This window comes from Alosa sapidissima, chromosome 9 (genome assembly GCF_018492685.1).
Source record: "Alosa sapidissima isolate fAloSap1 chromosome 9, fAloSap1.pri, whole genome shotgun sequence".
NCBI classification, from domain to species: Eukaryota; Metazoa; Chordata; class Actinopteri; order Clupeiformes; family Clupeidae; genus Alosa; species Alosa sapidissima.
Window position 1 is genome coordinate 10084842 of NC_055965.1, and position 17208 is coordinate 10102049.

Here is a 17208-nt window from a genome sequence, read left to right on the forward strand (position 1 = left end):
AGTGAAATCAAATAAAGTTGATCAAATAAAGACATGATCAATATTAACAAACAGGAAGACCTTGTCATCAGGCTGTTGCACTTCAAACTTCAGGCAAGAAACACAAATAAGAAAAATATCTGCATAATATACAGGCCATAATAGAAACAAGCACTATTAAATCTAAACACTTACGATTTTGTAACCAACAAATACGTCTGAGCTCATTTACGGCGTATCTGCCAGCCACCTACTTGCGATTTTCTCTCTCTCAAGGGTGAGGTTAAGTTGCGCACCCGATGTAGCCCAGCTGTGATGCGTCTGTATTGCATACAGCTCTGCTGTTCCACACCCTTTTTAATCAGTTCTCGATCCCCTCAGTGACACATAAATGGGTCCTCACTCAGTATGTTGAAAACTGACACAAAAAGGAGGGATTCCAACATTGTTTTACTTTAACAAAGTGCAGATTGAGATGGGGAGTCCAGGTGTCCAGGTTGGTCTTGGCCTCTCATTGGAAGATCCTGCAGCTCCATCTGGGGCATCTCTCCTCTCTGCAGAATTCCATATGCTGAGGCCTGACCGGTTCTCTGGAGGGCCACGTAGGTGTCATTCTTCACATTCTGAAAGATTTCACACACACACACACACACAGAGAGAGAGAGAGAGAGAGAGAGAGAGAGAGAGAGAGAGAGAAATTAATAAAGTTCACACACACATTCAAGGCATTAGTCTTCTTTAAAATATCCAACAGATTCGTACCTGTCTCTTTCCTCTGAAGTTCCTCTTTTTATACATCCTGAAAAAAGATAAAAACAATGCTAAGATTGATTCAAATCTCCAATCCAATCTTTTAAAGCATGATGAAGTCCATATATTGTGTGATATATAAGGAGAATAAAAAAGAATGTGCATTCAGATACACAAAGCCATTTTTTTTGTTGTAATACCTATCCTACAACATTATGACGACAAAGGTGAAAATGAAATAATGAGGACCAAATTTGTTGTCTTAATCACCCGATAAACACCGCTGCAAACACCAGAATGCTGGCTACAATCACAGCTATAATGATTCCTGATTTCATCGCCATGGCAGCTGCATGTTCCTCTGAAACATTTGGAAGGGAAATAAAAAGATGTATTTAGATCAGAGGGGCGGTCTGATAACCAAGTCAGAGAGGAACCAAAAGCATTCCAAGGTCCGTGCCACACCCACCTTCTGTAAGAATGACAACTCCAGCAGAGTTCTGAGAGCCTTCTTCATTCTGTGCCTCACAGTGGTAAAGTCCACTGGTATCAGAGGTCACATTAAAGCTGATGCTCTCCCCTGTGCCCCTAACAAGAGATTCAGCTCCATTCTTCATGTACCAGGTGTAGTTGTGCACTGGTGGGTTGGCATCACTGCTGCAGGTCAGAGTCACTGAACTGCCCTCCATCAGTCCTCTTTCACCAGGACTGACAGACACCAATACATTCTTTGGCTTATCTGTGTGCACACATGTGCAAAGAAATAACAAAATGAAGCAGGACAAGCTATGCTATTGTAATGATGTATCTAATTGTGCATTGTGTTGTCCTGTACACATCTATAGTCAGCTGTAGTAACTTACATCTAACATGGAGAAAGACAGCAGTTGAGGAGAGACTCTCATGTCCTTTTACAGCACAGGAGTAACTTCCTGCATCCTCACTACTGACTGGGTTTAGATGCAGCTTGTTGTCTCTGGTCGTGTGTTTATAGGTCACAGGCTGCCCATTCGTGTACCAGATGAAGGTGGGGTTGGTCAGAATACAGGTAGTATTACAGGTGAGGGTCAGACTCTCTCCTTCTTTCACTGCTTCAGGACTTAGAAACACCTGCAGAGCTGGATGGATTATAGGTGTGTACATTATGTGTTGATAGAGCAAATTGTATGGCCACACACATTTCATGACCAACATGGTAAAAGGGTCCATATCTTTTCAAAGAGGGCTTACCTGTAACAGAGATGGTAACTCCAGGTAATCCAGAGAAACCCTGCCCTCGCCCTGTTATAAACCTGAAGGCGTATTCTCCAGAGTGACTCTGACTTAACTCTTTCAGTCTCAGTGTACAACTATTGCTCTTATTCCCAAGATACTCTATGTGGTGTTGATAGCCGTTATCCAAACTCAGGTCTTCTGTATGACTTCTTGGTTTGACCCAGAATGTTGTGCTGATATTTTGATTTCTTGGATAATTGTAAGTGCAAGACATGTCCACAGTAGAGCCCTTCAATACACAGATGCTATTAGATGAGTAGATCACACCCCAACACTGTTCAGCTGGAACACCTGCAGTCAGGTTTGAAATGTGAACAACAAAACACTTATCACTTAACACTTAAAACAGTTATCAATGTATACATTGTGGTTATGAGAAAGGCATCTATGTGGATTTCTAAAAATAGGGTAGCCAAGTTCTCTGGGATGAAAGAGTGCAAACGTCAGATCCAAATATCTTTTGTAACAGGATGTCATGATGTCATGTGGCATGAAATAGTCATAATATTCTCATGATGATGTTCTTGAGCTGCATCCGCGTAGCTACTCACACACTGCAGAGGAGCGCTGATCCTCATGACCGCTCACAGCACAGGAGTAACTTCCCTTTTCAGAAGGTCTGGTTGAGTCCAGTAATAAGGAGGCTGTGGTTTCACCTTGTAGAGGCTGTCCATTCTTGTGCCAGATATACTGAAAGTGAGAGCCCAAACTGCAGGAAGCACTGCAGGTCACTTTAATGAGATTATATTTCCCAACTGCCCCCTCCTTTACCTGCAGGTCTGAGAGGAGAGTTTGGAGGTCATTAACATTTATGGTTTATAAACTTAAAATGTAAATGTAGCCTAACTGTAAAATCATTGTGATTTCTACTTTGTGGTCCATTACCTGTGATCGAAACTACAATTCCAGACTGGCCTGTCAACCAATACAAGCGCAGGGTTGTGGAAAAACGAAAATTATAAACACCAACATGATCATTTGAGAGGTTGTCTATTTTCAGGCTGCAATCAGGATATTTGGAGTCGCTGTGTTTGCGGACTGTCCCTTTGTCTTTGATCCACTCTCCCATAGTGTAGCTGCCAATCCCAGAATATTCATATCTGCAGGGCAGGACCACTGATGCCCCTTTAACACCACAGACTCTAGTGGTGGAGTACGATATAGACGATGCACCCTGGATTTCTGAAACAGGCAATGGCAACAAAAATCAGCATTCAATCCTTCAAACACATTTCTGGATGTAAACCAATATTAAGATTTTAAATTGCGTTGTGTTTGCAGTGTTATACATCTGTAAGACACAATTCATGTCAAAGTCAAAGTATTTTTCTCACATTACCTGGCAGACTTTTGAGGGAAAATGCCACCAACATGTATATGCCTTCAAACCACATTTCTTATTTTTCCTGCAATAAAAAACAAAAACAAACATTGTGTACCAAGGTGATGTTGATATTCGAAATCCATGGCAAGTTGCCTATATAAATGTTTGTGAAAGTACTAGCTTTTAAGAGGAGAGATCAGGCTACATTTTAGACTTTTAGACAGATTTACAAGGGTTGGAGATCCAGCACAGCACAAACCTGCACCAAGGACCTCGCAGTTGCAAAATGCAAGTGACATGAATCAGCCTATTTGCACGAACATTAACGGACACCAGCTCTTCAACTTGACTGATTAAAATCTAGTCAACTAAAGCAGACATCTGTATACCGGACATTGCAATTCAATTTGCGTCATAGGCTGTAGATAACTTCGATTGTAGATGCACTCTTTAAAGTTAATAGCAACCTCACCACATTCCTTATTATTTCGGATTTAAAACGCTCAACAGTGCATTATATTAGGTAGGCTACAATTTAAATGGACATTTTAAACGCTATTATTTCCTCTCGTTTTCCACCTCGCAAACTCTACTAGGCAGGAAAGGCGCATTATCTTTTGGCTATCGCGCAAAAGCCATTGTTCTGATATGTATTCATTTCACATTCTAACAACATAGCTTGTCATAACATCAATACACAGCCTTGGAATACGGCCTACAAACAAACATTTAACTCCAGAGGGAAATGCAGATTCAACTTTCCAAATAAAGAAACCTCCACAAATAGGCTACAATATAACGACTGGAGTTATTTGCTACATGTTTACATAGGAATTGACGGTGTTATGGATCCATTTGTCTGCAACGCAAAGTAGCCTACAACATCTCTCTTTAGAAATACAGGAACAGCTTACTATGCTGAAGAGCAGTGGTGGAATGTAACGAAGTACAAATACTTCGTTACTGTACTTAAGTAAATTTTCCACGTATTTGTACTTTACTTAAGTAAAATTTATAGTGCATACTTTTGACTTTTACTTCGTTACATTTTACAGCAATTATCTGTACTTTTACTCCGCTACATTTCTACAACACCATCGTTCCTTTTTACGATACATTTTATGATAAGTTTTTTTTCTCTCTCTGACAAACACGTTTGTTTTACCGGGGGGTTGCTACCAAAGATTCTGTAGCGCTACGTGCATTCTTAGAAACTTAAGCTTCTAGTCTAGACCAGGCAAAGCGTGAGCTTGTAGCCATCTGCATTCGGTAGGCTATATTCACCAGACCCATGGCTACACTGTACATGCAACTGTGTTCTGTGCCTTTCTCTGTTATCTGCAGCGTTAGGGCCTCCTCTCCGATGAGATTGCTATTCGCGGATCAGCGAAGTTACAGGCTATGCCCATGCTTCTGTCACACGTCTGATCATTTGCGGCACAAATGAATGGTAGACTATTAATGAACCGGTGGCCGGAAAAAACGTAACATTTTCCAGATTAGGAAATATTCCTTAATTGTGTGTGATTAAATAAAGATGCATAGCCTACAATTGGGGGGTAGTAACGTGAGTGCTCATTCAATGTCTATGCGTCTGCGCAAGTGAAACTGAACTTAATCATAAAGACACCTTTCTCAGCAACTTTTCTGTTCAATCAGCATAATTGGCATTACGATCCACCCGACGTTTCCCTTGTCTACCCCGTTAAACTTCAGGCTCTCGTGTTTTGCTGAATGATATTACTCAGCAGATCACCCTAGTAGATAACCAGAATTACAGTCTCTAGAATTGTAGGTCAGAATGTAAACTGGGCCACGCCACAGATGGTAAGCACAATTGCATTAACTTAAAACTATCTAGTCGAGTATAACCTAAAACTAGCTTAATTAAAATGCCACAGCCCATACTGATTTTTCCTTTTAGAATATAGATATTAAGAGAATAAATCATTATGCAAATACTTTTACTTTTAATACTTAAAGTACATTTAAAAGCAGGTACTTTTTACTTTTACTTAAGTAGGGTTGTCATTGTGGTACTTTTACTTTTACTAAAGTAAATATTTCTCTGTGTATTTGTACTTTTACTTAAGTACTGAGGTTCAGTACTTCCTCCACCACTGCTGAAGAGTGATGATGACTGCGTAGCATGCAAGAATATCCCCAAGAAATGTTTGAGAACTTGCTGTGGCCTAAAACAATATTGGTGGTGGCATGCAGGTTGCATGTTAGATCTGAAGTGAAATGGGTCGCGATGGTCTGTCATTTTTAAAAAGTGGGTCCCCAGAAAAAAAGTTTGAGAAACACTGGTCTAGTGTGTAGGGCGACCTTGGGTGCTTTGAAAGGCACTATGTTACAAATAAAATGTATTATTATTAGAGTGCATGAAAATGCAATCTACTGTTATCCGATTTCTTCTTATTGGGGGCCAAGCAGCGAAGCTGCGAAGGCACCCATTGAGTTACAAGCTTTTCCTATTATTACACTTCCACCATTGGAGTCTATGGCAGCCCATTGAACGCCTGGCTAAAAAGTGCAGATTTTTTGGCAGAAAGTTTCGGGACACTCCACTGACCATTCATACTCATTTACGGACCTCTAAACCCAGCCGTCTAGCGCCACCAACAGGTCAAAATCTGGCCGAAAATTGAACCACTGGTTCTAAAGTTATGAAATTTGGCACACTGATTCAGCACTGTCCCATGATCACTCTCACCAATTTCAGTGTTGTGCGTGAACGAGTTCAAAAGAACGCATTCATTGAACACGCTAATTTTTTTGTGAACGTTGAACTGAACGCAACACATTTTTTAATAAAGAACTTGAACGTGAATTAGTTCACATTATGTGTCATGAACGGCAGACATCACTGTAAATGAACGTTGGAATTTGTTTACCATTGAAAACTGAGTGACATCCGTTTTCTCTTTTGAAACGCAACGAGAGAAAGTTCCTCCCTCCTGTAGGCCTATTCTCGCTGGTGCCGCTTAAATCATGTATCACCAGACAGAAATGGTTTTGACATTGTGTGCGCAATGCATTGCGGGCAACGTAGTGTCCGGCTGAGAATAGTTGAATAGCATACTGGCTTCTGCACAACGTTACCCGTGATGAATTGCAGCAGAGCGGGGTAGGCATAGCAACGCCGCGTAGCAGGCAACGACGAGAGCGCGGAGGGCTGGAGGAGCGAGAGAGAGAGAGACAGACCAATGACGAGAGTGAGAGAAAGTGCTGCAATTAAAAAAAAAATGGCTAGTGGAAGTGATGGCACGGAGACTGGTCTACCTTGTCTGTACTGCTGCAAGTTTCATCACCTGGTAAGAAACCCACAATTGCAGTGTCATGAGCAAATGTCTACAATGAGCAGCTTCAAAGAACGTATAGTGATTTCTAGCTCGTAGTGTGAAAAAAAGTATTTATTTAAATATCTCACGAAAAAAGTCAAATGAACTGAACTTTGAACTAGTTCAGAATTAAAATTGTGAACTTTGAACGTGAACTGTTCACTTTGAGCATGTATGAACTGAACTTGAACTAGTTCAGAAAAGCTGTGAACTGGCACAACACTGACCAATTTACAGAACTCTATGCCCAACACTCTAGCGCCACCAATGGGTCGAACCTGGATTGCATTCACGCATGTGACCATTGAACTGTGCGTCCGATTTTCACATATCAGGCACCGTTGGAATCCCTAGACCGACCTAAGTTCAATGACCCCTATTACGTCACTTTTCGCCATATTGGACCTCCGCCATATTGGATTTAGTCCAAACTCTACGAAAAGTTTCAGCGGTCACAAATTTCATCCGATTTTCACAGAACTTGGCGGAGATGATCTTCTGCCCGAGCCGCACAAAAGATACTTGTCAGATTTTTCAATTTCACTTTTGTTTGCCCGTGACAGCCAATCAAATATGGCGATGAAGCCGCCAAACAGGAAGTGAACAAACATCTAGGTGACTGAGTTAACATAACAAAACTTGATACCATTAGTCAGGACACTGTCCCAATCACTCATAGCCATTTTTATGCATATACATCGAACACTAGCGCCACCACCAGTTCAACGCTGGACATGTGTTCAGGTGCGTGATCCTTGACTCTTTTGTCTGATTTTCACAATTGAGGTAGCGTCTGAATCCTTGAACAATCACGAGTTCATCGACCCCTATCCCGTCACTTTCCGCCATATTGGACCTCCGCCATATTGGATTTAGTCCAAACTCTAAGAAAAGTTTCAGCGGTTACAAATTTTATCCGATTTTCACAGAACTTGGCGGAGATGATCTTCAGACCGAGCCGCATAAACGATACTTGTCAGTTTTTTTGTTTTCAAGTTTGCCAATCACACATGGCGACGATGCCGCCTAACAGGCTAACATCTCGGCTACGCTTTGATGTACGAAGTCCAAACTTGGTATAGAGACTTGGTACCTGATTGTGGGGATGCACTAGGAAATTGGCGTCATTTGGCCTCTACAGGGGACGCTGCAATACAGGAAGTGAGCTTGTATCTCAGCAACGCTTTGATGTATGAAGTCCAAACTTGGTACAGGGACTTGGTATCTGATTGTGAGGACACAGTAGGAAATTGGCATCATTTGACCTCTATAGGGGGCGCTGTAATACAGGAAGTAGGCTCATATCTCAGCAACGCTTCGTTGCATGAAGTCCAAACTTGATACATGGACATATAAGCTGATTGTGAGGACATGCAAGGAAAGTGGTGTCATTTGGCCTCTAGGGGTGTTGCAATAAAGAAAGTGAGCTAACATCTCAGCAACATTTTGGTGTATGAAGTCCAAACTTGGTAGACGGACATGGGAGCTGATTGTAAGAACGCACAAGGACATTGGTGTAATTTGGCCTCTAGGGGCGCTGTAACAAAGTAAATGAGCTTATTTCTCAGCCGTTCTTTATCCAATTGCCATCAAACTTGCTGTGAGTGCTTGCTCATGCCATGGCATTGCCATTCCTGCTATAGCGCACTGCTTGGCCCCCGCATTGCTGCTTGCAGCTATATTTATTCTTCTTCTAACGCTTTTTCCGCGTTTAATGCGGCTTCAACCGTTTAATGTAGAAACTTCATTCAAACTGTGTTACGTAGGTCTTACTTAGGACAGGTGTGGAATGTATTTTTCATATTTGTAACTTATATACTTTTTAAACTATTAATTAAAAACTATTGAAAATTTCCCCAAAGACTTAACATTGGCGATTATGGCATCACAATAGGGCACTTAGAATCCTATGCCAAGTGTTCCGGCCAGAGCCATATGGTTCCGGCCACCTCCAGCAACTGTCTGTCTCAGGCTTTAAGCATACAATCTGGCTCTTAAGACTACAGATCCTGTTCAACTGTTTCCTCTGCCCACAACTGTTTCAAAATAAAAGGCTCCACTACAATAATTCCCTATTAAATAATTTAACCCATAATAATAATAATAATAATAATAATAATTATAATAATAATAATTACCCAACAATTTAACTGTTCAACTATTCCAACTGTCAGTCATCATCAACTATGCCTCTAGCCTACTATATTAACCCTTAGAACCCTAAGCTGTTTTTAGGGCATTTTCACTACCTTTATTCATAAGGATTTATTCTGGTCATTGTAAGTGCCACACACACATATTATATATTGTTTTTTTCAGCAGAGTCTAGGCTATCCAGATCTGCCATCATTTCATGTATTAGTACTAGCATCATATTATAAAAATTCTTATATTTTTACCTGTATCTCACCACAGCAAGCTCATAGCTCTACATGCATTTCATGTGTGGTGTGTGTAGGGCAGACTGCCCTGAAACGGGCAATATAATTGCCATGTTGGAGGGATACTCTGGGGCTGAGCAATTTACAGAAATATGTGGTGTGTGATTTACGGAAATAAATGCCATTTTCTATTTAGCGATGAAAAATGACCATTCTGCGCTCCATATCTGTGACACGAACTGATCTGACCTGACTTGACCCAAATTTGCCTGTTAGCATGTGTGACTATGGTGTATGCACTCATGATGATTCTCAACTTTTTACTGCATTGCCATGAACAAAGTAAAGGCAAAGAATGTGTTTCTTTGTTGAACAAATTGGGATGCAATGTGAGCCTTGAATTGGATCTCAAAACCGGACTATGAACATGTTTTGCCATAGAGAAACACACGATAGCGTTGGATTATAAACATGCTTTGCCACAAAAACAGACAAAAACGTGGGGTAAGTCCAGCTATATGCAGTTATTATTTTGCTGTCACTTCGTCTGTTTTATAACCCAGAAGGATGTATTTGGTATCAAATGATAGCTCTGTGTCTCCTCTTTCAACTAACATACGTGTTATATATATCCGATCACGGGTCCGCGAGTAATTACTCCGAGAGTAATGGGTGTGCAGCGTTGGTTTGTGTACATGACGTTAATATTTTGCAGTCACTTCGTCTGTTTTTATAAGCCAGAAAGATCGATATCCATGGTACCAATGGATAGCCCTGTTTCTCCTCTTTCATCTGATATGCTATATCTGTCCCCAACGCGCTACGGCTGTCGTGGCCGGTGATAGGATGCCTAAGGCGGGCTCATGGTCTCGCCAGGGTGCTTATAACAGTTGAAACCAGATTTCGCCCCCGCCTCACACGCATGCCGTGTCTAGGCGGGGACAGGTGGATTAGGACTGTTTCTTATTCACCAACAGCCTCTGGGCACACTGGGTGTCCCATTTGGGGCTGTTTATGTTTCACAGCAATGGACAAAGACATTTGCATGGAAGAGCGCCCTGTCGGGGACGGCATTTCATGGCCGTCTAGTCTTGAGGCGCGTTACTTGTTTTGTATGACGTCGCTTCAGAATGACGAGAATGATTGCTATTGGCCGCACCGGCTAATATATAGCCGAGCCGCTTCGCGCGAATAGAACCTTGACAGTACCTGTTAGAGGACTTCAGTGGCAATCACGTGATCAAGGAGTGTATTTCCATTGGTTAACGCCTTGTGTTCTCCTTCAGAGAACCATGGTTATATTCATAACCTTTACGTTCTGGCAGTAATCTGGCAGCTGCCTTATTATGAAGCTGGGCTGGGCTGGGCAGTTTGTGTCTGTGAAGGTGTGTACATGTAACGTTTGACCCATACATGCATGTCTGATTTTCAAAAATGAGGTACCGTTGGAATCCTTGAATGAAGCCCAGTTCAATGCATAGCCAGCACCAGTTGTAAAGGTGATGTCTGCGATGTTCGCACTGTCCCATCTTTTTTTAAAGCCAATCCATGTCAAACAGATCTTTGTAGATCCACAGTAGACCATGTACATGACCTATATACACATGGTTTGGCTTTAACCCTAGCAACCAGCATAGCAACTGCATTATTTAGCATAGCAACCACCATATATACCCTAGCAACACCCTAGCAACCATCTTAATTACCCTAGCAACAACCTAGCAACCACCACTATAATGTCAACCTAGCATCTACCATAGCAACCAACATGATTACCCTAGCAACCACCATAGCAACCATGTTATTCTGCTTAGCAACTACCATTTATACCCTAACAACACCCTAGCAACCATCCTAATTACCTTAGCAACACCCTAGCAACCACCACTATAATGTGACCTTTAGCAACCACCATAGGACCATCATGATTACCCTGGCAACCAGCATAGCAACCACCCTAATTACCCTAGTAACACCCTAGCAACAACCTAGCAACCACCTCTATAATGTCAACTTAGCAACTACCATAGCAACCAACATGATTACCCTAGCAACCACCATAGCAACCGTGTTATTCTGCTTAGCAACCACCATAAATACCCTAGCAACGCCCTAGCAACCATCCTAATTACCTTAGCAACACCCTAGCAACTACCACTATAATGTGACCTTTAGCAACCACCATAGGACCATCATGATTACCCTAGCAACCACCACAACAACCACTTTATTTATGCGTTTTGGCTTATTGGATGTTGCGTTAATGCAGATAACTTTTGATCCGTCTGCACGATTTTCAATGTTGCAATCCTTTTGGCGACCTGCACCTGATCAAGCCCACTCTAACAGTTCCTCGGATATGCAATTCTAGTTATTTATTATTATTATTATTATTATTATTATAATAATAGAGTACCGAAGTGTGACATTCCATCTCCATGACGGCAGTGTCACTGGATCTAAACAAACTTTTGAAGTGGCTTAAATAGCATTGAATGTAGACATGTGGCATCATTTCTAGCTAATAAATTGTTTTAAATGTAGGCTATAGCCATTTTCAGATGATGCCTTGATTGTGCATGCAATCTAGCCTTGAGATTCCAAACCCAAATTCAAAAGATTACAAATTCAAATTGTGCTGCCACGAGAACTCTGGATTTCCATGGTACATGTAATCAGAATTGAAGGCTAAAAATTGCCTAGGCAGGGGCCGCTGAGGCGCAGCAGGCTACAGCACCCGTACCATATACGGGTCCGAGTGCCCACGGGGACCCAGGTTTGAATCAGACCTGTGGTCATTTCCCGATTCCCACCACATCTCTCTCTCCCACTTGCTTCCTGTCACTGTCCACTGTCCTGTCCAAATAAAGGCAAAAAAGCCCAAAAAATATACTTAAAAAAATATATTGCCTAGGCGTACTAATTCGAAGATGGGCTTATAATTTGTACAGAACGTTCCATTTTAATCGGTTTCATTCTTTTCCACTTCTTTGACATTAATTGTCATAAAACTCATGTTTTTCTTTCAAACACAATGTTATTATGTTGAACTGACATATTACAGCAATGAATTTATCCAACAGAATCATGTCAGATCATGAACGCGTTAGGTATTGAGCATTCATAAAGTATCAGTGGTTCCATGACACATGTCTTCAATCTCAATGAATCCTTCTGAATACATATTCAGCGTGTTTCATTTTAAGACTTCATCTTGAAGTCTTTAATATCGCTAATATCTTCCTTTAACATTGATGTTGCAATACTAAGTACATCTGCATGTCTACTCTCAGTACATGCCACCTGTATAACACAATCACGTTGAAATTACATGAATATTTCATGTAAGCCTAATCAATTTCATTGGATTTACTTGATCAAATTGGTTTATCACAACATGAATCAATTTTGTAAGCCGAAAGAGAAATCCTGGACTAATTCTAGATATTTCATTCATATGCAACTGATGTACATGATAAATTCAAGTAAATCCAGCGATTTATTTTTTTCAGTGCACACATGGTAATATTAGGGCTGGCAAAATAACATTAATTTCATCAACCAATAAATGTCTCATAAAATATATAAACATTATTAATACTAATGCAACTTGTTCTTGTTCTATCTTGAAAATTGTTCTTTGTTCTATTTGAGCATAAAGAAGACATCTCACAGCAACAATAGAGAGCTGAAACTGTACATGTATGCACAACACACATGCTGACATAGGAATTTCTAATATTATTAAAACATTAAGTGGTAAAATGCTCCTAAAAGACATCATGAATATAGATGAATATTGAATAGATAAACACCTACCTTGTCATGAAGAGGCATCTGCTATTAACAAGTGACAGAACAAAATGTGTTAATGCGCAAAAGAAATGCTGATATCATGCTTGATTTTAACACGGGGGGGGCGGGGCGTACTGGCTGACAACTTCCTCAGGGTGGTCACTCTTGTGGCTGGAGTGGGCTGATGCGCTGAGGGCCTTGACTTGATCTCCAGTTTGTTATGAGTGTTTGTCCTTCAGGGGTCCTGGTTAGGTACAGAGAGATACACTCCAGGGCAGAGTTGTCACAGGTTGACCCAGTCCCGTTTGCCTAATTAGCAGAGACATCAGGGCTTTACTCTGTGCGGTGTATTACTTTTGATGGTGTTTACTGTGTGTGTGAACATATTTGCACCCTGAATTGTAGTGGTTATTCACTGTGAGTGTGCATCAATTTTCTAGTGGGTTTTACTGTTGCCATTAGTTTTTCTGCCCTATTTGACTCTTTTTAGACATCTGCTCATGGACAAACCTGGCAACCCACTTCCTACCATGCCCATATTTGGACTGTGTCTCCTCCCCTGCTACTGTGACTTAACCGTTCCATTAGAACTTATGCTCCACCTCTTTGCCCATATTTGGACAATACTTCCCGTCATTGACTGAGTAGACGAGAATATTGCCTCTGCCTTAGTGCTCATGGTTGCAATAGAGCATCACAGTCCCGCCCACAGGAGTTTCCGGAAGTAAGAATTCAATGCAATTTCTCCATTGACAATTCGGGTATAAGGCATAAAAACTTAACTGCACATGGTAGACTCAAAACCAGCTACGGCTGTACTAAGCGATTGTGTATGCTCATATAGACGCCAAAAGTTCACGGGGCACTAACCTCGTTTTGAGATAAATGTCTTTTATTCGCAATGTCTTGGATAAGTACTTCATTACCCACAATCCTGAACAATCCCACAGTGATGCCTCTGATTGGTGGAAAGGCTGTTAAGGTCATAGGATAAAGTTTCAAACTATGAATATCAGCGAAAATTATTGACAAAGATGGCAGAGTCTTTTACTGCCTATGGCGAAAATCTTAATGTGAATAAAAACTTTCTAGACGAACATTGGTACTTGTATCAACAAGGATTGTGGTTTATATATATCACACAAACTTAGTCAGGGCCAATACACCATCAAATAGAACACTGTAAATGCTAGTTTGAACACTTAAAGGCCGTGTTGCAGGGTTCATTTTCCAACGAATTTGCACAATTTGCTTGTTGGTAATAAACATTTAAACTGTTATCCATTGTATTTGATGTTGTTGGGCATCACAAAACGGAATATAATGCGAAAAAGCAGGTACTGTTTCACAGCGTTTGAAGTGATTCTCCTTTCCCCCACAATGCATTGCATTACGTCACCTTGGGGAGGCTACAGACCAAAGCCCACCTTGAGACCCTTGAGAGTAACGAGAGAGGAGTAAAGAGAGACGAGTAAGGGATTGTTCAGCAGTAGATAGCGCAGATTATAGATAAATAGATAGGCTATAGATAGCCTAGATATGTATATAGACAGGTAGATAGATAGTAGTGGTGTGCGATACTGTAAAATTTGGTTTCGATCCGATATCAATTAAATATAGGGCTAGTATTGCCGATACCGATACTGATATTTGTAACTAAAAGCAGTTTATATACTTTTATGTAGGGGCCGAACAGTGTGTTATGATTTATGACGTGAATAAAACATCAATATGCTAATGATTTTATGATTTCCACTGTTAATAATTTACAAACATTTCAGCAACGAAACATTGCAAAGCGGGCATGCAAGATGTGAAAGGAATGGTTTGCTTGGCTGTAGGCTAGCCCTTGGTGAAACAGGAACAATGCATTTTGAACAAATTGAGAGATTGGAAGTGAACTGAAATTAAAGTATCGATCCCATCACGCTGGTATCGATCCGATACCAATACCAATGTTGGTATCGATACTATCGATATTTGGATCGATATGCCCACCCCTAATAGATAGCTAGATAGATCATGTCATATGCTGATCACGGGGGAGCTCCTCGACCAGCGGCCAAAATGCACTCGCTTCCCTAGTTACTGCAGCTCTCCACCACAGTTTCCATCGGGACGGCACAGCCCACACAAGCACCTGCAAAACTGCGACTTGCCCATATCATCTCCCTCTTTGGTAAGCCGTACCCTGACGATGTCAATGGCAATCAATCACGAGCAGTAGTTATCGAAAATATTCATGCTGAAGACACGACCAGCCTAATCGGCGGCGGCTAGAAGCTAAGTTTGCAACAACTGGGGTGGCTCACAGGTGGGACTAAAAAGTTAGCCCATAGCTAGCTATCATGATGCTTTATATTCTGATCTTCTGACTAAGTTTGCCCGGTAGCCTACTTATCTGAACTAACGACATGATCACCATCACTAAAATGTTGACTTTCACTCGGTGCTGTTCACTGACAGTAACAAAAAAAGTGTCGTAACGTTATAAGCATAACTAACTAAAATAGGTGCATTATGTAGCCTCTCAAATTTAGAAAATTGCATTAAACTAAAATCGGAAGACATTGTTATCTTTGTTAGACCATAGGGTCATTGTCATATAAATGCTGTAACGAAATTCGAAGTGTAAATATACAAACTTTATGTTGAAAGTGTAACCGCGACCGTTTCCCATAGGAATGAATATAAAACATACCCTCCAAAACGAGACCTCCCGAAATTCAGAAAAAAAATACTAAATTGATATCAGGCACCGTTATTACCATTGGTAGATCATAGGGTAGCTGTGATATAAATGCTGTGACGAAATTCGAAGTGTAAATATACAAACTTTATGTTGAAAGTGTAACCGCGATGTCCATTGAAATGCATTGAAATGAATGAAGCGCAGATCATGTAGTCCCCAAAGTGACATCACCGAATTGCGTAAAAAACCCCCGCTAATGCTAAAAACAACAAAAACTGGCATTTAACACCATTTGGAGACAGTTTTTAAAATAATATACATATATTGAGTGCTTTATGTACCCATTAAATCAACAGTGGTGGTTAACCTGCAACACAGGCTTTAACTTTTCAGGTAGCCGATAGGCTAGCTAATCATTAGCCTTTCAGACATTAGAATGTCATTATAATGCTGCTAACATTAGCCTACATGCTGCAACACAGGTATGAAATATATTATGTTTTAGTGACCTTGTTGTTTCTATGAACATGAATTGTTGTTTATATGAAACATCAACTTAGCCGAGGCATAAAAAGCTCTGTATATCCCCATTAAGTACTTAAACCTTTGAACTAGCTAGCTAGCTGGTAGCAAAAGCTGGATGCTACCACCGGCTAGACACTGCAGTAAAATGGTTAGCAAACCATCCATGCCCCCGTGAATATTTCACTGTTTCAATGACGAAATCAGGAGTGTCCAAAGTAGGGCTGAACAATTTATTGCATTTGCGATAATATCGCGATATGATGAAACACGATTTTCAAACCGCAAAGACTGCGATTTGTAATATGTGACGTCACCAAAGCGCATTTATACTTGCGCTTGCCGACGCGCCACCGACTCTTCTCACGACCACTGAAGAAGCAAAAAACGTAAACAAGAGGACCAGCTAACAGTGTCAAGAAAGGTCTGATCAGTAGAGCTACTTTGGTTAAAAATAAACCTCTTCATTACCTTTTGCTCGAACCTGCCATGTCCCTGGTTCTAGTTCATAATTCCCCTGTGCTGCTACTCTGGCTGGTAACTTCGTTCACTTTTCCAGCTGACGATTAAAACTCCACGACTGTTTAGGCTGCACAGCAGCCATTCACCTGTGCACTGGGGACTTTGTTTACTGGAGTACAGTGACAGTGGGGGCATTTGCAATATCCAAGGGGGGTTGGCGGCACAAACATTTCATCTCACAGATTGATGCATAATGTTATCCGCAAGTAGCCTAGTTGACACAGCTAACCACCAAAAACCCAGCTGTTCTAACATTAGCTTATCAGCTAAGGCTCTAGGCTACATACATGCTGCTAACTGCTGATAACTTTGCCTGTTTAAAGAGTTTTGTCTCCGCGATTGGCTTTGTTGTGATATGAACAAACTAGTTAATTTGCATGCATGCGTATTGCGCTGCGGTGTTGATGATGCTAACCTTTAGTTAACACCGAGCCGAACAGTCTTTCGGCCGCATTTATTTGCGCTACAACAATCTACAGTAGTTTGTTCCGATTCACGTGCAAGTAGCCTACAGAGGAGAGGAGCGGGTTTGTGTGTGTGTGTGTGTGTGTGTGTGTGTGCGCGCGTGTATGGAGAGCACAGGACAAGGAGAAGCCGTGTCAGTGCCACTACATGTAGACCTAT

The 17208-nt window shown here is 41.1% G+C and overlaps 1 protein-coding gene across 1 annotated transcript; it reads right to left on the reverse strand.

Moving 5' to 3' along the window:
• Positions 1 to 119: 119 nt before the first annotated feature.
• LOC121718014 (B-cell receptor CD22-like) lies at positions 120 to 13105 on the reverse strand. Its single transcript, XM_042102762.1, has 10 exons — positions 12873 to 13105; positions 3344 to 3410; positions 2890 to 3186; positions 2556 to 2783; positions 1960 to 2295; positions 1593 to 1847; positions 1199 to 1468; positions 1000 to 1090; positions 742 to 778; positions 120 to 602 (listed from the first exon to the last, which is right to left on the reverse strand). Exons 2-10 carry the CDS (start codon positions 3396 to 3398, stop codon positions 435 to 437), a joined length of 1737 nt encoding a protein of 578 aa, XP_041958696.1. The 5' UTR covers positions 3399 to 3410; positions 12873 to 13105; the 3' UTR covers positions 120 to 434.
• Positions 13106 to 17208: the final 4103 nt, after the last annotated feature.